A 23753-nucleotide genomic window follows, 5' to 3' on the forward strand; every position below is an offset into this window, starting at 1 on the left:
CCCAAACTGCTTTACAGTTACATTAAAACATACATTTATAAAAGCATTAGCAGCCGATTTGTGTAGGTGGGCTTGAAAATGAGGGAGTGGTGGCAGTTTAGAAATCATGTCCTGATTTTTCAGCTCACACTCTAGCTTTTGTCACTCTGCTGGCTGCTCACCCACGTGGGTTCCTATGGCAACTCACTCTACAGCAAAGGCAGAGAAGAGCGGTTAAAAACAAACTGCTCCCACTTGCTCACTTCACTGGCGGTTGCCATCTTCAAACAGTTGTAGATATAAATCCTACAGCGAAGAGCTTTATACTGTGAGAATCACAAGACCCAGACCTACATTTTGATGCATAGTATGTCTCTGAAATATTAAAAATGAAGGCACAGTCGCAGTTTAGATATTGGCTAGAGTGGAGTTTCAATGAATGTCAATGGGAAGCATGAGTTGCAAACAAATGGTCATATTGTTAAAACTATCAGGACTATGGCTTAGCCGTGGACATTTTTAGTGGCAGCAGGGATAGCTGAACGTTTAGATATAAGATTTGTGTAGGTGGGCTTGAAAATGAGAGAGTGGTGGCAGTTTAGAAATCATGTCCTGATTTTTCAGCTCACACTCTAGCTTTTGTCAGCTCCCACTCTAGTTTAGAACATTCCGCTATTCATTCCTATGGGACCAGATATTTTGCAAACCATTTGGCGAAACGTTCCACAAAGTAATAGCACACCAATCGGGAATAAACCGCACGTTTTGGTATATTACTGTCTATGTAGTGTAAAAACTGTGGGAGGAGTTAGGGTGGTAAATTTGGTTATAATAATAAGAATATATATGTGAGATAACAATAAGTGGTCTTGCCATGCAAGAACACTTAATTATTACAACAAATATTTCGGTTTGTAACATTGTCATCTGTTACAGGAGACCCTTGCTGATCTGATACCGATGACCTATGGTCAAAGGGGTTGTTCAGTTTCATATAGTTTATACCTCCCACCGAAAGGGCACTTCACCGATGTTTGGTTCTGGCTTTGTGAGTCCACTGCCGTCTTTCACTGTGCTTCAGTCCCCTCATGTAAATTTCTGGCACGGACGGAACCGAGCATCGGGGTGCAGAAAAGTATTCTTCACTCGACAGGTTGGGAGGATTTAAAAATCTATATGAAGTCGAACAGCCCCCTTTAAGATATGTCATCAATAAGTAAACCCCTTTAATTTGGCATTTTTTTAAAGTCATCAGGACACATAAGTCATATTATTGCATTACTATATACTGTCCATGTAATACATTACTTACTGAGCTTTGCACAGCTTTTCCCAGGCCTTATGATATTTCACAGGGTCTTCTGTTTTGTTTGAAGGTTCTAGTTCAGCAGAGTCTATATACTAAGAAAAGAAATGTATTAATCACGTGAGATACATTCTGTATGAACTGTTAATTTGTTCTTCTAAACTTCTTAGACTATGGTTATTTTTTAAAGTCTACAACTTAAAGGAGTTTTAACCACTAGCAACCTGTTTTAGAAGGGCAGGACTGGTTGCCTACACTGCCCTGCAATAGATGATAATGATGTGATCCTGCCTATGATATGCCAATTTATGCCATCATGGCTGAGCAGCCTGTTAGAAAAGATCACCAATATGTAGTATATGCAAGCGCCAGAGAGTAATGTGTAGTGAGGCCCTGGCCCTCTCACCCCCTAGCCAGCTCTGCAAATGAAGGACACTAGTCCTGCTCACATTCTAGGACAGGTTACTGGCAGCTATTTTAAATTTTCATCCCCAGATGACCCCCTTTAATAAACCAGAATTTATACCCATCTCAAAATAAATATGCTGCCCCAGGAAGCAGAGCCAGCTGTTCTCTTGACAGCTGCCTCCCAGGCTTCATCCAGGCCCTGATCACTAGAACATCTACTATGTTGCTTAGAACAATGGCCTCCAAACTGTGGCTCTTCAACACTTGCACAACTAGAACTCCCAGCAGCTGGAGGGCCACATGTTGGAGACCATCGCCTTAGGCTACTTTCACACCTGCGTTTAGGTCAGATCCGTCTGGTGTCTGCACAGACGGATCCGCACCTATAATGCAAACGTTTGGATCCGTTCAGAACGGATCCGTTTGCATTACCATGAACAAAAAAAAAAAAAAAAAATTTTTTTTTTTTTTTTTTTTTGTTCATGATAATGCAAACGGATCCGTTTTGACTTTACATTGAAAGTCAATAGGAGACGGATCCGTTTGAAAATTGAGCCATACTGTGTCAACTTCAAACGGATCCGTCCCCATTGACTTACATTGTAAGTCTGGACGGATCCGTTTGCCTCCGCACGGCCAGGCGGACACCCGAACGCTGCAAGCAGCGTTCAGGTGTCCGCCTGCTGAGCGGAGCGGAGGACAAACGGAGCCAGACTGATGCATTCTGAGCGGATCCGCATCTATTCAGAATGCATTAGGGCTGGACGGATCCGTTCGGGGCCGCTTGTGAGCCCCTTCAAACGGAACTCACAAGCGGAGCCCCGAACGCTAGTGTGAAAGTAGCCTTAGCCATGATGATAACACAGATTAAAATATCCCCAACTAGGATAAATAATGGCTTACCATTAAATTCAGCTTATGGTTGATGGCCAGGGCAGAGTGCTCTAGCGCCTTGAAGACAGAGGTATAACAGTCACTCAGTTTGGTGTATTTTCCAACCAGTGCTATGGAGCAGGTCTGCAGCAGTCGTTCATACCTGGTAAAAATGGTCACAATTACTGGTTGACAACGAAAGGTGTTTTTTTTTTTTCAGCTCCCAATGCTGGGACTTCCGAAGGAAAAAGCTGTAGACTGTGGGAGAATCTGACAGCGAGTGTTGAATTAGGCTAGTTTCACCTCTGTGGCAGAGCACTCCGGCAGGCTGGTCTGGTAGAGAACACCGGATCTGGCATTGCCTATAACTACTGGCAAATATCCTGAGAATTGGCCAGACAAAAAACACTGCACACTGAACGTTTTTTTGTCTGGACGATTCCCGGCACTGTCTGCCAGTACTGCCGGCAGGAACACCCTGTAGCCTTACCCTGTAGTGCCATCACTCAGGAAATTAAAGGGGTATTACAGATTTTATACTTTCATTTATTTGTTTATAGAATAGGAAATCTCAGATTAGTCCTGTAAAATGCATTCATGAGAAACTGAATAAGATTATACAGTCATATAAACTCCCCCCTTCCATCCCACCTATACATTAGACAGTAACTATCTCCTCAGGAGATCAATTTAGGAACAAGCCGTAGGAGTTGAAATGTCGAAATGTACTGCATGTTTAGCGAGGTTATTATACCCTTTATACTGCATCATGTTGTTTACTGTCATAATATTGGATAAGGTAATTGAACCTGAAGACTGTCAGCTAAGGCGCTCACTCCAGTCCTGTGTACACAGCACATGCAGCACAACGAGCTGGTGTTCATTTCACTAAATGTTACCTCTGTATATACAAAACGTAACTTGAGAATGACTGTAGTAGTGTAGGGGGAGGGTATCTCCTTTATAATACCTGACTACGCAGCCCTCTATCCCCACTACTTTTTAAACATAACAGTATAACATGTAGAAACCCTAGATGCGCCAGATTTTTGGTGCAGATGCATTACTAAATCCGGGCCTCTGTTCTCACTGTTATATTTAAGACTCTTCTACAGGAAATATTGCAATGCAATGTAGGATAGTTACTATACTGTCACAGGCACGGTGGTGACGGTTTAAGGCTACTTTCTCTATACCGGAATTAAACGGATCCGTTTTGATTTTGCACATCAAGATGCATCCGTTCCGTTACGATGCTGTTGTGTGAAATAAAAATGGAAATAAACAGATCCATCAGTAAATACATTAAAAGTCAATAGGTGACGGATCCGTTTTTTTTAGGCTCCATAAAAAACTGATCCATCACCATTGACTTACATTGTTTTCAGCGTCGCATCCGCTTTTTTCAGTTTTTATGATCGGACACAAAACTTCAGCTTGCAGCGGTTTAGTGTCCGGTCACAAAGCGGAATGCTGCCAGAATGGAAGACATCCTGATGCATCCAACGGATCGCTTTCCATTCAGAATGCATAAGGTCTAAATGGAAACGTTTTTTTCCAGCATTGAGACCCTCTGCCGGATCTCAATACCGGAAAACAACAACGCAAGTGTGAAAGAAGCCTTAGACTTATCCAATCAAGACCAAGACGTTTATTGAAGTCCATATCCATATCCTTGTACTACATGGTCAACCATTAATTTGAATGACCGAAATAAAATATTGCACTTCCCCTAATGTATGGTTACTTTCCTTTGTAGATCTGGAGCCTGGATATCCCAGGTATCAGAGCTAATCAATGATTAAAATGAACGTTGTCCACATTGTAGACACCTTTTGGCCACTGACCTTAAACTGGTGGCCCAAGATTTAAAGTGAATCTGTCACCAGTGACCTCCCTATTAAGCTGTCTGCATAAGCACATAGCTGTGGTTCACCTGATTAAAAGGGTTGTCCGGGATTAGTACAAGACAGACAAACATATAACATACATCCATGTCCTACCTTTTTACATGTTTCTGAGGCCCCGTTTTCTTATAGGAAATTCTTTGCCGGAAGTGAACTTTTCTTAGACTCGGTGACGTACCGGGTCCCTTTGAAGGAGCGCTGAAGCCTCCTCTTCCGGCTGCTCAGGGAGCCCGGTGACGTCACCGGCTCTGATGGGCGGGCTTTAGCGCTGCTCTAGCCAGTAAAACGGCTAGGGCAGCGCTAAAGCCCGCCCATCAGAGCCGGTGACGTCACCAAACACACTGCCTGGCGGAAGCCTCCGCCGGGCAGTGTGTTATTGTAAACAAAAGAGCCTTTGCCCTGCGCGATTTAGCGCAGCGCAAAGGAGAGCATCGGATCTTGAACTGCTCCGATGCTCAAGTCAGGGGCACTGCCTGGGTGAAAATAGAGGCTCTGAACCCGGACAACCCCTTTAAGACACTGTTTTACGTTTGTTGATTTGAAGCTCATTAGGCATTTGGTGCAATGAGGGCATCACCATTGTTCTTGTTGAACTCAAGCTCCACTCAGTTCTGTATTTAACCCCTCCCAGGCTGCTATGATTGACAGGGCAAGGCAATGGCAAGGCAGGGAGGCATGGGCTGGCTACAGAAAGCAGTGGAGCTTGGATGCGACAAGAGCAATGCTGACACCCTCATTGCACCAAGGGTCTATTTTGCATATTAAGAAAAAGTATCATAACTCGGCAACAGAGACTCATATTAACAAAAGAAAAACAGCATTTGAATCAGGTGAACCAAAGCTATGTGTCTATGCAACCAGTTTATTAGGCAGTTCACGCTGGCGACAGATCTCCTTTTAATATTTTAATATCTCATCAGTGGGAGCCCAACTCCACTGATCAGCTGTTTGAAGAGGCCGTGTGTCTCTTCCTTGGCCTGTGACGTCACAGACATCAGTCATGGGACTGGGCTGCAATAAGATACACAGCTGCTATACAATGTACACTGTGCTTGGTATACTATGGAGAGGCCATGGCCCCTTCAAACAAATGATAGGTGGGGGTAACAAGTTGGACACCCACCAATCTTATATTGACCGATCTTGAGGATAAGTAATCAATATTTAATTTTCGTGAAACCCTGTTATATATGTTTTTTATTAAATTAACATCATGCCTCTACTGAATGTGACCTGCACTGTTACACCGAAGACCCTGGAAAATATCCTTTAATAAGAAAACAAGGTGTTGCCCAGGATTAGAAAATCATGTCCACATTCTTCCATAAACAGCATATCAGCCCTATTCACTTCAATACGAGACAAAACCTATGGACAGGTGTGGTGTGAACGCAGCTGTTTCATGGACAATTGCTTTAAGGTACTTCAAGCATTCACATAGAACTGCTTTAAAAGATAAAGGGAGTTGTTTATGATGAAAAATACGCCTACATTAGGTGTATTTCAGGCGCAGATTGCGGCACACCTTTGTGCCGCAATCTATAACTTTTCCCGGCTCATGCTAGGTCTACAAAAGTGGGCATGGAGTCAGCGGGGAAAGGGGATGGGTCGGTAGGCCCAGCTCATTCATCATTTTCAACGCCTCTTTTAGGTATAGAAAATGGTCTAAATCTACGCCAGCAAGGGAGACGGCGGGTCTACATATCTTCCGCAGATCCACCGCCAGCACAGGGCCTTATTAAGACCAGCATCTAAAATGCCGGTCTTAATAAATGACCCCTAAGATATCTGCTAGAAATTACCTAATTTGCCACTGTCAACTGCCAGACACGGTTACAAAATATCATATAGACATCTGGGAAGGTATACGAAATTTGCCGGATCAGCTGATTAACCAGGGACATTCATAATGCAGGCATCAGTCTTGCAGAGTATAATTACATGAGATCTAATCACCCACTCTGCCGAATCTATTTAAATACATCACTGATACTGATGACCATCTGATTTGCATGCACTAGATGCAGAGACAGATGGAAGAACATCTTAAGTACATATTCTGTTTGGTTCATGGTCAGGCTTGACACGTTTATATCCATCAATCTTCTAAGCTCTTAGAAGAAATGAGTCAATCACTCGGACTATTGTGAACATATAAGAGATTGCATGAGGAGACAGGAAAGTGCTGCCCCTTCTATTTTGTCCTTCTAAATAAAATAAAAGCTTCTGCACAAAAGGAGAATTGCTAATTCCCATTGATTATGCTTCTGGAATATGACAGCATAAAAGTAGCAGAGAGCATAGAATTACCTAACTGTGGACGTAAGAAAAGAATTGAAATTGCAGTTCAGCCAAGCCTAGAAATACAATTCTCCAGATTTATAGATCTAAAAATGTTTTTAAAGTGTCAGCTGAGGATAAGTGATAACGGTATTCCATCGGGGACAAAGTATAAACTTTTTTTCTATTGTGAAAGGGGTATTCGAGTTTTAATAATTTCTGTATTTTTGCTGTATAAGGCGCACCTGATGATAGGACGCAACTAGATTTTAGAGGAGAAAAATAAGAAAAAACTAATTTTTTATCGGATTTCAAAACAGACCACTAATCTTCATCAGACCCCCAAATTAGACCCCCATATCAGACTTTGACAGCAGAACTAGATTGTGGGTTTTTATTAGTGGTTGACTGAGGTTTCTCGGGCGCCCAACTTCTAGAACCTGTGCACATCCACTTTTAATGTTATCCTACTCTTTTTTAATATAATTGCACAAACAGGACACATAAACAAGGTTTAATTAGTTATTTGTGAATTAAGAAACTGACCTCAGTGGTTGTTTTGCTGGAACTTTTGGGGACAGCTGTATTAGGGTGCCCATTAACGTATCAGATGTATGGCTAGGAAAATGTATTAACTAAAGAAAAAGGGTACTTACCTATTCACTGCTGCTCTTTTCCAGTGGTGAGACTCCATCCCTGCTCTTTCTGTTTCCCGGTAGACTGTGACGTCTTGTCTGTGGTCATGTGCACCACTGCAGCTATTCATTGGCAGTCATATTTACCTTAGCAGCACGTGACCACTCAGTTTACGTGGTAATCTGACTTATAAGGATACATGGTGGTGAATTTAACCTCCAGGGACCAGAAGGACCAGGGGATGGGAGCCTTAGCACTGGAACAAGACAACCCCTTTAACACCACCAAATCTTCATTTGACGCTTTAGTGATGTGATTAGTATACACTTGAAAGTCAAGACAAGATTACAGTACTAAGTAATAGATTTGGGGGGGTACTATCTCTCCTTGGGGAGAGAGCACCTTAATCAGCATGAGGAGACTTATAGGCCATACATGCTCCACTGGGAAGAAAGGGATGCAAGTGAGTTCTTAACAAGCTCTCCTCTGATGCCACCAGATGTAAGGCAGCTCTCCTATAAGTCAATGTTCGACCCTTTAAATAAGCCTTAAGACTAGGGCTGCACGATATGGGAATTTTGTGCGATTGCGATTAGGGCCCTAAAAATTGCGATAACGATATGCGATGCAAATTTTTAAGGGAATTGTGCTAGAGGTCTATTTGCTTGGATTTTCCCATATGAGCCGCTGACACGGCTGGGTATGACATTGTTATGGGGGATCTGTGGATGGCACTGTTATGGGAGATCTGTGGATGATGCACTGTTATGGGGGATCTGTGGATGATGCACTGTTGTGGGGGATCTGTGGATGACACTGTTATGTGGGGGATCTGTGGATGATGCACTCTTATGGGGGATCTGTGGATGGCGCTGTTGTGGGGGATCTGTGGATGACGCTGTTATGTGGGGGATCTGTGGATGACGCTGTTATGTGGGGGATCTGTGGATGGCGCTGTTATGTGGGGGATCTGTGAATGACGCTTTTATGTGGGGGATCTGTGAATGACGCTGTTATGTGGGGGATCTGTGGATGACGCTGTTATGTGGGGGATCTGTGGATGACGCTGTTATGTGGGGGATCTGTGGATGACGCTGTTATGTGGGGGATCTGTGGATGACGCTGTTATGTGGGGGATCTGTGGATGACGCTGTTATGTGGGGGATCTGTGGATGACGCTGTTATGTGGGGGATCTGTGGATGACGCTGTTATGTGGGGGATCTGTGGATGACGCTGTTATGTGGGGAATCTGTGGATGACGCTGTTATGCGGGGGATCTGTGGATGATGCTGTTATGCGGGGGATCTGTGGATGACGCTGTTATGCGGGATCTGTGGAGGACACTGTTATGGGGGATCTGTGGAGGACACTGTTATGGGGGATCTGTGGAGGACACTGTTATGGGGGATCTGTGGAGGACACTGTTATGGGGGATCTGTGGAGGACACTTATGGGGGACCTGTGGATGACGCTGCTATGGGGTGGATCTGTGGATGGCACTGTTATAGGGGATGTGTGCTATGACACATAGGGCCATGAGGGGGGCTAGCATAAGACACACATATAGCATCTTACGCTGGTCCCCCTCATGGCCCTATGTGTCCCCTCATGTGTCCTAAACTGCGCACATAACTGGCTTTGTGTGTAAAGTATTTTACTACTGTCTGAAACAAGCTCTCTCCTATTGATAAAATGGCCAGCCTCTGTACTCACTTTCACTATGAATGCACTGCAGCGAGCAGCAGCGAGCGGGCCGGCCGGCGCGTGACTGACGTCACTTAGCACGCTCCTCCCACTTATTTCAGGAAGCAGGAGCGTGACTAAGTGACGTCAGTCACGCGCTGGCCGGCCAGCTCGCTGCAGTGCATTCATAGTGAAAGTGAGTACAGAGGCTGGCCATTTTATCAATAGGAGAGAGCTTGTTTCAGACAGTAGTAAAATACTTTACACACAAAGCCAGTTATGTGCGCGGGCCCCTTCATATATAATCGCATCATTTTCGGGTCGGCCAAATCGCCATATCGCATTTGGCGATTATCGCGATTCGATTATTTTTTCGATATATCGTGCAGCCCTACTTAAGACAGGACTCGGATATTAAATAAGCCAGCGCCTCATCTGCAGGCTCATAGCTTGGGAGAGGCATGTGTAGGATATAGCTGGGTACTACTTTGCCCAGATTGTAGGCTGTAAGCCCAGGAGAGGCATTTTAGAGTAGGCCCCATCTGATTAGAAGCCACCTTGTCGTCTGGTAGATGGGCCCGAAATATTTTTGATCAATTATATGCGCAAAGAGCTTCTAGCTGCATTTGCAGTAAAGTATGGCCACCAAGCTGTTATTTTTTCAGTGTTTGCTTATATCTTTGTGCAATTGACTAGCAGAGTGCTGTTACCTGTAGTTCTACTAATCCAATTGTGCTTCAGCCAAGGTAGCGTGCACCTGCGTTCTCATATTTACTTATTATGGAGGTGCTGGTTCGTTTGTTTTTCTTAGCTAAGTAATAGTATCAGGTCTGTGATAACTCTCAGTCCATTTTCATAAAAAAGTGGATTAATAGAATAGAATAAGTCCTTGAGTTGTCCTTTACCTTCAACCTCAGAAAAACTTCATTGATTTATTATAAATACCTGTGTTTTCTCCTCTCTCTGTGACAACAGGAAAACCATTGCTTTCCCATATGCCTCAATGGCACACACCTAGTTATGAAGTGATAGGTTCTTTTACATTTATAATTAGGCTCATCTGCTACTCTTGAGGAACCCAAATAACTGTCCACCTATGACCTCTACTGGCAGACATTTAGGTCATCACCCAGGTTTCCCACAAAAAGATGTAATGGCGAAAAAAAGAAACCCTATTACAGATGTATCCACCTTAAGACTGAGACACACAGAAGATGCATTTGGCTTCAGCTTTGGCGTAGCAGTCACACTTCATTACAAGTCATGTGACTTCTACTGGCATGTGACTGAAAAAGATGTCACACTTGCTTATATAGTACCAGCATGTTCCAGACTGCTGTGTCGAGACTGTCATCACCATAAGCCCATGTTTCCAGTGGCTTACAAGGTGGCCATACACAACAGATGAAAGCTAGGCAAACCCAACAGTTTCAGTGGGACTGAGTGACTATCTCATGTGTATGGAGGTGTCCACTCTACCCAACTGGCAGACATCATAGGGAAAAAAGAGTTGGACATGTAGATCTCAATATGCACAATCCTTGTGTTCCCAAGAGAGATTATGCAATGGCTTATTCTCCTCTTCCATTAATAAATGCATGGTCAGCCAAGTAGGTGGGTTGGAAGGAATAGCTGTAAGCCAAATAAGCGTTCTAGACCGAAATATAAAAAAAAGTTATGGCTGTCAGAAAATGGCAATACAAAGAAAATTTGTATTTTTTCAAAGTTAAGTAGTAAAAAAAAATATATATACAAGTTTGGTATCGTTATATTCGTATTGAGCCACAGAATAAGGGCATCATGTCATTTTTAGCACACAGTGAACATCGATATGTAAAAACTTCAAAAACCTTGACAGAATTTTGCTTGCTTTTTAAAAAAATTGAACCTCACAAATATTTTTTTTTCCCATTTACCAATAACAGACATGGTAAATTATATGGAGCCCTTAAAAAATACAACTTATGCCACAAAAAATACGTCCCATAAGGCTATATGAATGAAAAATTAAAAAAGTTATGGCTATTGAATCGTGGAGAGGAAAAAAAACGAAAACGGAAAACTAAAAATAGGCCCTGTACTTAAGGGGTTAAAATATCAAAATATTATTTTTCCTGCATGGTGAACGCCGTAATGGAAAAAATTTAAATCCACGATTCACCATTTTTGGTCACCTAGTCCTTCCCCATCAAAAATAAAAAGTGACCAAAAAGTCGTCAATCATCCAAAAATGATACCGTTCACCCCACAAAAAACAAGCCCTACACAGTTCTGTAGCCAGCAATATAAAAAAAAGTTGCGTCCGAAAATGGTGAAGCAAAGATTTGTATTTTTTTTAAAGTAGTAAAACATAAAACTACACAAAACTATACAAATCGGGTATCGCCGTAATCGTACTGACCTGCAGCATAAGGACATCATGTCATTTTAGCACATGCCGTAATAACAAAACCCAAAACATTTTAACAGATATGGTAAATTAAATGGTGCTATTAAAAATACAACTTGTCCTGCAATAATGTGAATGAAAAAATGTTTAAAAGTTGCGGCTTTTGGAAAGTAGAAAGGAAAAAACTAAATTACAAAACAAATTTAGTGACATGTCTTATTTAAAATTATCTGGGGCAACTGGAAGTGATATCAATCTCCTACTGAGAGAACTGCAGTCTGACATGGTAGAAATCAATATCCTTCACGGTAAGACGTCAGCAGCAGACATAATTACAGCTATTTCTAGCAGGCCCAGAGGGCTGCAGCCATCGCCGCCATGCAGGGGAAACAGGTTGGGGATCTCAGCATCAAATGATATAGAACTACAGAAAAATAGCTGCATCTGTCTATCTATTGCCTTCTACAGAAGATGGATACAGAGCATACCTACATGACTACGGGAATGTACGTTTACTCATATCCAGTCCATGCATAATGCATGTGTACATAGATTTTTATGAACACATCACTCATCTATGGAAGGACAAAATACATTAGTCATTTTATATTTATGAAATCCATCAGTAATTATATACAGTATTTTTTGCCCTGTAAGACGCACCCGCCCATAAGACGCACCTAGGTTTTAGAGGAGGAAAATAAATAAATAAATATTTTTCATTAGCCCTCAGATCAAGCCACCAATCAGATCCCCAATGTTAATCAGACCTTAGCTCAAAGCAGCTATTCAAAACCCCAGTGTTAATAAGACCTCAGCTCAGACCCCCAATATTAATAAGACCACCAATCAGACCTCAGCTCAGACCTTTAATGTGAAAAAGACCCCCCTCAGATAAGACTCAATGTGAATGGCCTTTAATCAGACGTCAGGTCAGAGCCCCAATCTGAATAAGACCCCCATTCAGACCTCAGAACAGACCCACAATGTGAATGAACCCCCCCCCCCCCCCAATTAATACCTCAGATCAGACCCCCATGCTCAGAGCAGACAACAAAAAAAATCAACTTACCTCTCCTGCTCCGGACGACTCCTGACACAGGTCACTGAGCGCCAACGTCCTAACGCTGTGTGCAGGTCACAGAACACCATGAAGAGCCTGCAGGAGAAGACCAGGAAGCGAAGAGTACAGAGCCAGCACAGGGAGAGCTGTATTCACCGCTTCCCGGTTCTTCCATAATGGAAGCGCTCATTAGGATTCGCCCCATAAGACTCACTTTGAGGGTGAAAAAGTGCATCTTATAGGGCAAAAAATACGATAAATGTTGAGTAGCTTAAAGGGGTTGTCCAGCTTTTTGGACTTTTTTAGCTTTCAACCCCAGACTGTTATACCTTTTGAAAAAACAATGCTGACCTGCTCCCGTTGTTCCGGCTTCCTGGCTCGATTCAGTGGTATTACGGTCTCCTCCCAGAAGAACAGGGTTATGTGCGCCGCTGCGGCCAATGACTGGACTCATCAGTGACATGTCCCCAAACGCCACATTGTGTTGGATCATGAGTCGTTTGAGGAAACATCACTGCTGACATTAGTCATTGTCTGCAGTGGTGCATGTAACCCAGAAATTTACAAGACCGGGACTGGAAGACCACTGAAGGGAGCCAGGGGCCCAGAGAGCTGGAACAAAGTAGCATGTGAATATTACCATATTTTTCGCCCCATTAGACACACTTTATTCCCCCCAAAGTAGGGAGGAAATGTCCCTGCGTCTTATGGGGTGAATACTAATAAGCGCTTCCATTATGGAAGCGCTCATTAGTACCGGAGGACCAGGAAGCGGTGAAGGCTCTGTACTCACCGCTTCCTGGTCCTCGGCTGTCGGCTGTGCAGTGGCTGCGCACATCGTAAGGGCACTCTGTGACATCACGCTGTGCATGCCGGTTCACAGCACAGCCAACAGCAAGAGCAAGAAGATCGTGGGTGGAGAGGAGCGGCGGTGTCCAGGAGCAGGACAGGTAAGTGGTTTATTTATTTTGTGATCTGAGGCTGGGGGCTGATGAATAATGGCTGGGGGCTGCTGAATAATGCCAGGGGGCTGCTGATTATATGACTGGGGGCTGATTATATATATGACTGGGGGCTGATTACATATGATTGGGGGCTGATTACATATGGCTGGGGGCTGATTACATATGGCTGGGGGCTGATCACATATGGCTGAGGGCTGATCACATATGGCTGGGGGCTGATTGATATGAGGCATGGAGGACTGATATGAGGCATGGGGGTCTCATCTGAGGTCTGATTTGGGGTCTTCTTTATATTATGCTCTGATGTGAGGTCTGATTGGGGGTCCTTCACATTGGGGTCTGAGCTGAGGTCTTATTAACATTGGGGATCTAATTGGGGCTGTGAGCTGAGATCTGGCTAATATTAGGGGTCTGATTGTTGATCTGATCTGAGGTCTAATGAAAAAAAAAAAATTCTTATTGTCCACCTCTAAAACCTTGGTGAGTCTTATGGGCCAGTGCGTCTTATAAGGCGAAAAATACTGTATATTTTTCAACAAGTACAAAAAAGTTTTTAAAAAAAGCTGAACAATCCCTTTAAGCTTGTGTTCACAAAGGGTAGTACTGATAATGATGACACCACATCAACATGTCAGTGGGCACAGTTTTTAAATTAAGTTCAAAGCTAACATGGACAATACCATACTGTGGCCCCAACATGTGAATACAGTCTTAGCTAATAGCCACAGAGCTGATCAACTCAGAGGCCTGTGATCTGCAGCTATGTGCTGGAGCTACATATAGCCTCTTACACATCACTGCTCGATTCCCTATACAAGGTATAGGTAATATATACAGATATAGGACATATGCCAGGGAGTCATATGGAAAAAATTCTATTATAGTAAAGAACTGCATCACATTGTGTCTGCAGTATTCATTTAACATGTTTCAGGCACATAAGTTAAATGGACTAATAGGCCTTCATATATCGCAAGAAGCCAAAAAGACTGTTATTTTGGTAAACACCAGGGCTTAAGATTTTTTATAATACTGTAGCCCTTGTGGGTTGCCTGTAAGGGATGGAAGCCACTCAGAGGCATCCATAAAACACCTCCTCCTATTGTTACACCAGGAAATCCTCAAAACAACTGGCAGGCCAGACAAAGGTGAAAAGAACATACGATTCACATATTTTAAATTACAAATTTCAATAATTTTTTGAATCCATTAACTTCTCCAATTTTCACAACATTAAAGGGAGTCTGTCACCAGCATTTCACTTTTTTAACCCTTCCCACAGCTCCCTAGCATGCTTACAGTTAATAAAAACGTTACCTCTGGCATCAATCCTGGACTTAAAGAACCCTCAAAAACGATCTTTATAAGATATGCAAATGAGGGCTCACAAGTGCCCAGGGGCGGCGTTACTCTCTTAGGTGCCCTGCTAGCTCAGCCTTTTTATTGCGTCCCCCCCGCCCCTTCTTACCCTCCGCCCGCCCATCCTTTCCCTCTGACCGCCTTTCTACTAACTTGTTATGCTGCCAGTATCCCGTGCCTGCGCACTGATTCCTTTGGCCGGCGCATGCGCACTGCGATGCCCATTCCTTGTACGGCATCACAGTAACTATTGCGCATGTGCCGGCTAACAACGCGAAAACACAACAAAGGAGGCGGTCCATCGGCGCATGCGCATTCATTACTGTGATGCCGTACAAGGAATGGGCAGTGCAGTGCATATGCGCCGGCCAAAGGAATGAGTGCGCAGGCGCGGGATATCGGCAGCATAACAAGTTAGTAGAAAGGCGGTCAGAGGGAAAGGATGGGCGGGCGGAGGGTAGGAAGGGGCGGGGGGACGCAATGAAAAAGCTGAGCTAGCAGGGCACCTAAGAGAGTAACGCCGCCCCTGGGCACTTGCGAGCCCTCATTTGCATATCTTATAAAGAACGTTTTTGATGGTTCTATAAGTCCAGGATTGATGCCAGAGGTAACGTTTTCATTAACCGTAAGCATGCTAGGGAGCTGTGGGAAGGGTTAAAAAAGTGAAATGCTGGTGACAGACTCCCTTTAAAGGATATGAGAACAACTGCTGCCATCTTGTAGAAACAGTGCCACACTTATCTATGGGTTGTGTCTGGTATTGCTTGTCTGCAATAGGTCCCCTACTAGAGGGAACTATCCTGGCCACCACCGATGTGGAATTGCCACCGAATCTGTGGTGGAGCGTATAAAATTCATACTAACCCATAATTACTTTTTATTTGGTGACAGCATATATTTACAGAAAACCGGTACAGCAATGGGAAGCAAAACATCACCACAATTTGCAAATCTGTTCATGGTCAAACTTGAAAGTGACTTCCTTTGGCCACTATCGCTAAAATTATGATATCATAACCATCTGGACAGATTGTGAACTAAAAACATTCCATGAATGCTTCAATCAGTGTCATCTCACCATCAATTTAACACTCAACTACTCCTTTACTGAAATAAACAATTTGGACACGATAATCAGGATACAAAACAATAACATAGAGACATAATTATACCAGAAACCAACTGGTTGCACAACAAACCTCAGATGGGACAGTTTCCACCCCAAACATTAAAAAAAATCCATCACCTACAGTCAAGCTATCAGATGCAACCGCATATATTCAAACCCTACAGACAAGGATGAACACCCAGGAAGGCTAAAAAAAAAACATTTTTGAATCAGAGACACCATCCAATTACAGTGGAAAATCAAACACTAGTTTACGAAGACGTGAGCTCCTACGATGCAAAACAAGAAAACCACTGGATACCTCTAGTAATCAACTACAACCCAAATCAGAAGATTCTGAATAGGGTTGCTCGGAGACAACATGGAATACTACAAAAAGATTGAGATCTATATTTACAACCCCCCACTCCTGTGTTATAAGCAGCCATCTAATCTTAAAAACATCACTGAATTGGATTTACTGTATGTCCATCTACATCATTTGAGGAAATGACCCTCTAGACCTCTTGGGTTCATAACATTTGTGGACTGGATATCTATCAAGGGACAATAAAACTTTCACTGTCCTTAACTATAACTGCTACAACAATTTACTGCTACAACTTTACTCCTCTACTTATCTTGATCTGCGTTGCATCACTTGTCTTATCTACCTCACTACTCCTATGTAGTGTTGTGTATAAATATGTTCAGATAGTGTCTTATAACATACCTGATGAAGAGACAAGAGTAGTCTCACAACTTGAAAATTTTCAGTTTGCCATTAAAAGGTGTCAACCACTATGGAATCTCATTTTTAAATCTTCTTAGGATACCCGGAACTGATACAGAATTCCCTATTGCCTCTCTCTGCTGACTGGTCAAAGGAGATTACTTGACCTACTGTACATCACAGACCCTTTTTTCTTTAGGGCTTCTGAAAATTGTAGGGGATTTGTAGTATGTTATCAGGGCATCCAATGACTTCTGTATGAATTGGCTTGTCAGGACAGGGTCACGTTGCGAATGACAGCAGGGAAGACAGCCTATAATTCTACAATATAATAACCAACAAGGTCAATCATTGCCTTACCCTATGTCTCATGCAGTATTCCAACAGAAGAAACAATAAATAAAATTGATTCAATGGTGAACAGTCACTTTACAGTGCTTGTACCATTTGCCGGTATCTTCACCTGCAAGGCACGTTCTGTGGCCAAATGATGGGAAACTACAGTCGCGGCCAAAAGTTTTGAGAATTACATAAATATTGGAAACTGGAAAAGTTGCTGCTTAAGTTTTTATAATAGCAATTTGCATATACTCCAGAATGTGAAGAGTGATCAGATGAATTGCATAGTCCTTCTTTGCCATGAAAATTAACTTAATCCCAAAAAAACCTTTCCACTGCATTTCATTGCTGTCATTAAAGGACCTGCTGAGATCATTTCAGTAATCGTCTTGTAACTCAGGTGAGAATGTTGACGAGCACAAGGCTGGAGATCATTATTTCAGGCTGATTGGGTTAAAATGGCAGACTTGACATGTTAAAAGGAGGGTGATGCTTGAAATCATTGTTCTTCCATTGTTAACCATGGTGACCTGCAAAGAAACGCGTGCAGCCATCATTGCGTTGCATAAAAATGGCTTCACAAGCAAGGATATTGTGGCTACTAAGATTGCACCTCAATCAACAATTTATAGGATCATCAAGAACTTCAAGGAAAGAGGTTCAAAGGCTTCAGGGCGTCCAAGAAAGTCCAGAAAGCGCCAGGATCGTCTCCTAAAGAGGATTCAGCTGCGGGATCGGAGTGCCACCAGTGCAGAGCTTGCTCAGGAATGGCAGCAGGCAGGTGTGAGCGCATCTGCACACACAGTGAGGCGAAGACTTTTGGAAGATGGCCTGGTGTCAAGAAGGGCAGCAAAGAAGCCACTTCTCTCCTAAAAAAACACCAGGGACAGATTGATCTTCTGCAGAAAGTATGGTGAATGGACTGCTGAGGACTGGGGCAAAGTCATATTCTCCGATGAAGCCTCTTTCCGATTGTTTGGGGCATCTGGAAAAAGGCTTGTCCGGAGAAGAAAAGGCAAGCGCTACCATCAGTCCTGTGTCATGCCAACAGTAAAGCATCCTGAGACCATTCATGTGTGGTGTTGCTTCTCATCCAAGGGAGTGGGCTCATTCACAATTTTGCCCAAAAACACAGCCATGAATAAAGAATGGTACCAAAACACCCTCCAACAGCAACTTCTTCCAACAATCCAACAACAGTTTAAAGAAGAACAATGCATTTTCCAGCTGGAGCACCATGCCATAAGGCAAAAGTGATAACTAAGTGGCTCGGGGACCAAAACGTTGACAATTTGGGTCCATGGCCTGGAAACTCCCCAGATCTTAATCCCATTGAGAACTTGTGGTCAATCCTCAAGAGGCGGGTGGACAAACAAAAGCCAACTAATTCTGACAAACTCCAAGAAGTGATTATGAAAGAATGGGTTGCTATCAGTCAGGAATTGGCCCAGAAGTTGATTGAGAGCATGCCCAGTCGAATTGCAGAGTTCCTGAAAAAGAAGGGCCAACACTGCAAATACTGACTCTTTGCATAAATGTCATGTGTAACGGAACGCCTAGCACCCCGACCGGGTACCTCCGTCGATATATGCTCCTAGTGCTTCCAGAGGACTCCAAGCACTCCACTTGACACCGTCAGCACTGCAGACCCCACAAACCGCCGAAGCTTGGTGGAGGTCTCGCCGTCTCCTACCCACCCTGGACCTACGACAAGGCTCCAGGCTGTGAACCTCTCCTAAATGCAGAGACAGGAACCAGGAACAAGCTCTTATAAGAGCTTATACTCAGGGGAGTATTGTGATATAGCAATCCCCAAGAGTGTAGTTATTCCATCCCCCAAACATGAGCCAAGACTTCATGAAGGTATAAAACAGGAACTCTCTTTATTTTAACACACAAGCATTTTATACACATCTTCCAACAAGGTTACCACCCACAGGGTTTTGTAAAAACAGCCAATAACCACGTACAATACACTCAGACACTCCCACACAAAATCCTCCCCTCTGCCCGCGATAGAATTACCTCACACTGGGTTGATGCAATCATCACAGGCAGGCGAATACACAATATCCTCTGTCCTGGAGACAACCAAGAAGTAATTCAATTATCTCTCAGGACAAAGGACATCGCCAATACACACAGAGAGACAATGCAACAGACCTCCCTACTCAACGTATACAATGTTCCACCCTTTTCAATACACAGACATTTAACATCCCAAAATGGCACGAATTAGACCAGGAGTTCAAGTTAGTCCAAGTCCTTTGTGAACAAATGAGGCCTGGCTGATGAGAGGTCCCATAATCCTGGGGCAAGAGGCTAGTAGCCAGCCCCTTCCAAAACCCAGTGGCGAGGTTGGTTTCGCCACATCATGTAATTGTCGATAAAAGCCTTTGAAACGTATGAAGTGCGTGTAATTATATTTCACTATATCACAGAAACAACTGAAACAAAGATCTAAAAGCAGTTTAGCAGCAAACTTTGTGAAAACTAATATTTGTGTCATTCTCAAAACTTTTGGCCACGACTGTATATGCACTGCTAGGAACACAGGAGCACAAAACAGGAGAGGGCAGCATCTAATTATTTTTCTTTGCTGGGTATGCTTTGCTTCTTTTCCTGTTTTTGGAGACAATTTTTGATAATTTGGCAATTGTACTGGATATAGTTATATTTTTAGTAAGTTAGATTATGTTGCATTGTGTGTGTATATATCTATATATCTATATATATATACACATATAGAAACACCTTTTATTTCAAAGTTTTTCTTTTTTTCTTCATTGTAGATTCATACTGAAGACATGAAAACAATGAGGAAACACATATGGAGATTAGCAGGAAACAAGAAAGTGTTAAACAAACCAGAATATGTTTGTAGCCCCTTTTTGCTTTGATGAAAGCTTTGCACACTCTTGGTACTTTCTCAGTTAGCTTATTGAGGTAGTCACCTGGAATGGTTTTCTGTTAATAGGTATGACTTTTCAAGTGTTAATTTGTGGAACTTCTTGCCTTCAAAATGTGTTTGAGGCCATCATTGATGTTGTGCAGAGATAGGATTTGTACACATACAGTCCTATTCCACTACGGTTCTAAACCACATTATGGCAAGAACCACTCTCCTAACTGAAGAGAAACAAAAGTCCATTATTATTTTCAGACATGAAGGTCAGTCAATCCAGAAAATTTCTTGGACTTTAAAGGTTTGCTCAGGTGCCATCAAACACTAGAATGAAATTGGCTCTCGTAAGGACCACCCCAGGAAAGGAAGACCAAGAGTTAACTCTGCTGCAAAGGATTAGTTCATTAGAGATACCAGTCTCTGAAACGACAAATTAACAGCACCTCAAATCAGAGCCGTCATAAATGCTTTACAGAGATCAAGTACCAGACACATCTCAACATCAACTGTTTTGAGGAGGGGGCGGAGCCAACGGAGCATGGTGCAGGACGCTTGAACTCAGAACTCCTCACCACACCACCTGGCTTATTAGCTAAAATAGTGTTTACTACTGCCGAACCATGGGCAAACTCAGTAAAGAAAGAGGGAGAGACTCGGAGGCCACCCCGAGGGTCAAGAAATCTCATGGGGACATGAACAAGTTCTTCCAAAAGAAGCTGTCCTTAACGGCCGAACGCAGCAAAATGGCGCCGGATGATTACAGCGATGCGGCGCATGAAGATGAAGACTCTGATGGCGCGAGTTCCTGCGCTCACTCTGAACCACCAGATCGGGAGGACCCGATGCCTATCACCAGATCCTTCTTAAAGCACACACTGGCACAAGCTCTTTCGCCAGTCATGAAGGAATTGGCTGACATAAAATCAGAGGTGACACACATGGGGCACAGAGTGGAAGCATTTGAAGAGTCACAAGCTTCAGTCATCCAGCACAGCAAAGGCATGCAATCACAGATGCAAGTGCTTCGCTCGCAGGTCAACAATGCTTACCTGTATCTTGAGGACCAGGAAAATCGGGGTCGGCGGAAGAATGTGCGGCTGAGAGGAATCCCTGAATCGGTTCCCCCTGACGAGCTGATGGAAGTGGTCCGCCGTGTATTTGCCACGCTGCTGGGACCAGACTGTGCGGCAGCCATTACAATAGAAAGGGCTCATAGAGCATTACGACCGAAACCTCCTGCAGGTGATCACCCCAGGGACACCATTTGTGCCTTACTTAATTATCTGGACACTGCAGACGTCCTGAGAGCGGCGAGGGATAAAGAAGAAGTTCTGCTTGACAACAGCAAGATTCTGCTATTTCAGGACTTAGCTGCTAGCACCCTGGCTAAGCGCAGGGCCCTACGCCCGCTGACGGCGGAATTGAGAGCTAGGAAGCACCCCTTGAGATGGCTGTTTCCTTTCGGCCTCAGTACCACCATAAATGGACGACAGATCCTGTTGAAACACCCGGACGATTTGCGTAAGATCTGGGACTCATTAGATATCGCACCGATGGAAATTCCACCTTGGTTGCCGGTTGCTGATTTTGATGAACTTCCCAAGTTAACCGTTCCTTCTCCATGGAACCGAGTGGGGAAGTTCAAATCCCCCAAGAAGAGAGCTGATCCAGCGGACTAAGGTCCTTCACGTGAGACTTTCATGACAATGTCTAACCCTTTACTTTTCAGGGCCGAGTGAAGGGACTTGTTATCATGGTTGTCTACTTTTAGTATGCTTATATCTATGTCTAGAATTACATCAACCTGGGTCATAGAAAGCTGCGCTATCATAGGATATGGATGTATGCACAGTTAATGGTTAATGTTTTTCACATCATTTGTTCATGTGGACGACTAAGTTACTGCTTTCACAATCCAAACAGGTGATAATGAGCCCAGGTACAGACCTACGGGTATAATTGTATAAGGGTATTACTCCCTTCATAGGCTCTCTTAGTATTAGGCAGGTTTCACTCTGCTCAAGCCGAGGTTGTGGTGCTCCGAATGTGACCTTGGCTCTCACCACTAAGTTACCTCCCCCAACATACATGCCCTTGTATGTTGCCTTTGTTCTCTACAGGTGTATGTTTCTGACATACCTCATCCTTTATGGGGGTCTGATTTTAGTTTTTGTTCACCATTTTTTATTGTTAATTTTTAAGTCAGTTCAGGAATGGATAGCAATGCTTTCTTTCTACCTCAAACAACTCTCATATGGCTAAAGTCACGGCGGTGACATTGAATGTGAACGGGATGAATGCACCACAAAAACGCAGCCAGGTATATCACATGCTCAGAAAAGAGAAAGCGGGCATTGCGTTTCTGCAAGAAACGCACTTCAGACATTCACACATACCCAATATGGTAAATAAGCATTTTAATAGCTGGCATCATGCTACGTACACGTCAGCAGCTAGAGGGGTCTCAATAGGGATCAATAGCAATATTCCTTTAGTGATACTAGATAAAAAGGTGGATACCGAAGGAAGATTTTTGTTCCTCAAAGGTAGAATTCTGAATTCTATTGTCACCCTTGCTAACTTACATGCTCCTAACACCAAGCAGGTAACGTGGAGGATCCAGACATTGGAGGTTCTTAAGTCATTCACTGAAGGGACCATCATTTTGGGGGGAGATCTTAACCTGGCATTGGACCCTTCAAAAGATTCCACTTCTAGACATGCCTCTATTTCTCTGAAACAGATACGTAGGATCCAAATTAGTCTTGCTGATTTGGGAATATCTGATGTCTGGAGGATACTCCACCCGAGTGATAAGGACTATACCTATTTCTCCCAGGTCCATAGATCCTATCAAAGCTTGGACTATTTATTTCTTTCTAATACTGCCCTAACGTCTGTCACTAGCGCATCGATAGGTTCTATAACAGTGTCGGACCATGCCCCAGTAAGTATATGTTTAAGGCTCCAGGACATACCACCTAAAGCTTGGTCTTGGCGACTCAATACTACGCTCATAGAAGAAGTGGTTAATAGAGACATGATCAAGGATAAAATATTAGAGTATTTCAAGGTTAATGACATACCCAACACTTCAAAAACCATATTGTGGGAAGCTCATAAAACAGTTGTTAGAGGGGAGTTGATTAGCCTGGGTACCAGGGTGAAAAAACAAAGAGAAAAAAAAATAGAACAAATCCTGTTACAAATCTCCATATTAGAAAAACGGCACAAGTCCATTATGACAGATGATGCTCAAAATACTTTGAGTCTCTTACGCTCCCAATTGAAGGATACGCTCAATGTTAAGTCGGCCAGAGCCCTGCAAGCGTTAAAGTTTAAGTACTATTCACATGGGGATAAGGGATCTAAACTAATGTCTTCTCTTTTGAAGGCCCAGAGAAATAAGACCTTTATTAGTGCGGTAAAGTCTAATAAGGGTAATAGACTGACCTCGACCCCAGCCATAGCTGAAGAATTCTGTAAATTCTACACTTCACTTTACAACCTAGAGGAACAAACGGATGCTCCTGGAATTCCCCCCCCCCCCCCCCCCATATACAGGATCACATCAATTCTTTCCTCCGTTCCATCAAATACCTACTATCGCAGAAGCAGGGAAAGCTAGCCTCTTAACACCTTTCACAATACAGGAGATAGAAAAAACACTTCATACTATCCCTTCTGGTAAAAGCCCGGGTCCTGACGGGTTCCCGATTGCCTATTATAAAAAGTTCAAAGAGGTATTGCTGCCACACTTCACCAATATGTGCAACTCTCTGATGTTGGGTTCCTCCCTCACTCCCCAGGCCCAGTTGG

The 23753-nt window shown here is 43.3% G+C and overlaps 1 protein-coding gene across 4 annotated transcripts in view; it reads right to left on the reverse strand.

Moving 5' to 3' along the window:
• CTPS2 (CTP synthase 2) overlaps window positions 1-23753 on the reverse strand; it is a 305004-nt gene that overhangs the window by 190425 nt on the left and 90826 nt on the right. For all 4 annotated transcript variants that reach the window (XR_005777445.1, XM_040423329.1, XM_040423328.1 and 1 more), the window contains exons 10-11: window positions 2597-2729; window positions 1292-1380 (exon numbers count right to left, since the gene is read on the reverse strand). Coding sequence is in view for 3 of the 4 variants with exons in the window: in XM_040423329.1 (XP_040279263.1) it covers window positions 1292-1380; window positions 2597-2729 (222 nt within the window). In the remaining variant the exon portion in view is untranslated. The remainder of the gene's footprint in view (window positions 1-1291; window positions 1381-2596; window positions 2730-23753) is intronic.

The sequence above is a fragment of the Bufo bufo genome, chromosome 3 (assembly GCF_905171765.1).
Source record: "Bufo bufo chromosome 3, aBufBuf1.1, whole genome shotgun sequence".
NCBI lineage: Eukaryota > Metazoa > Chordata > Amphibia > Anura > Bufonidae > Bufo > Bufo bufo.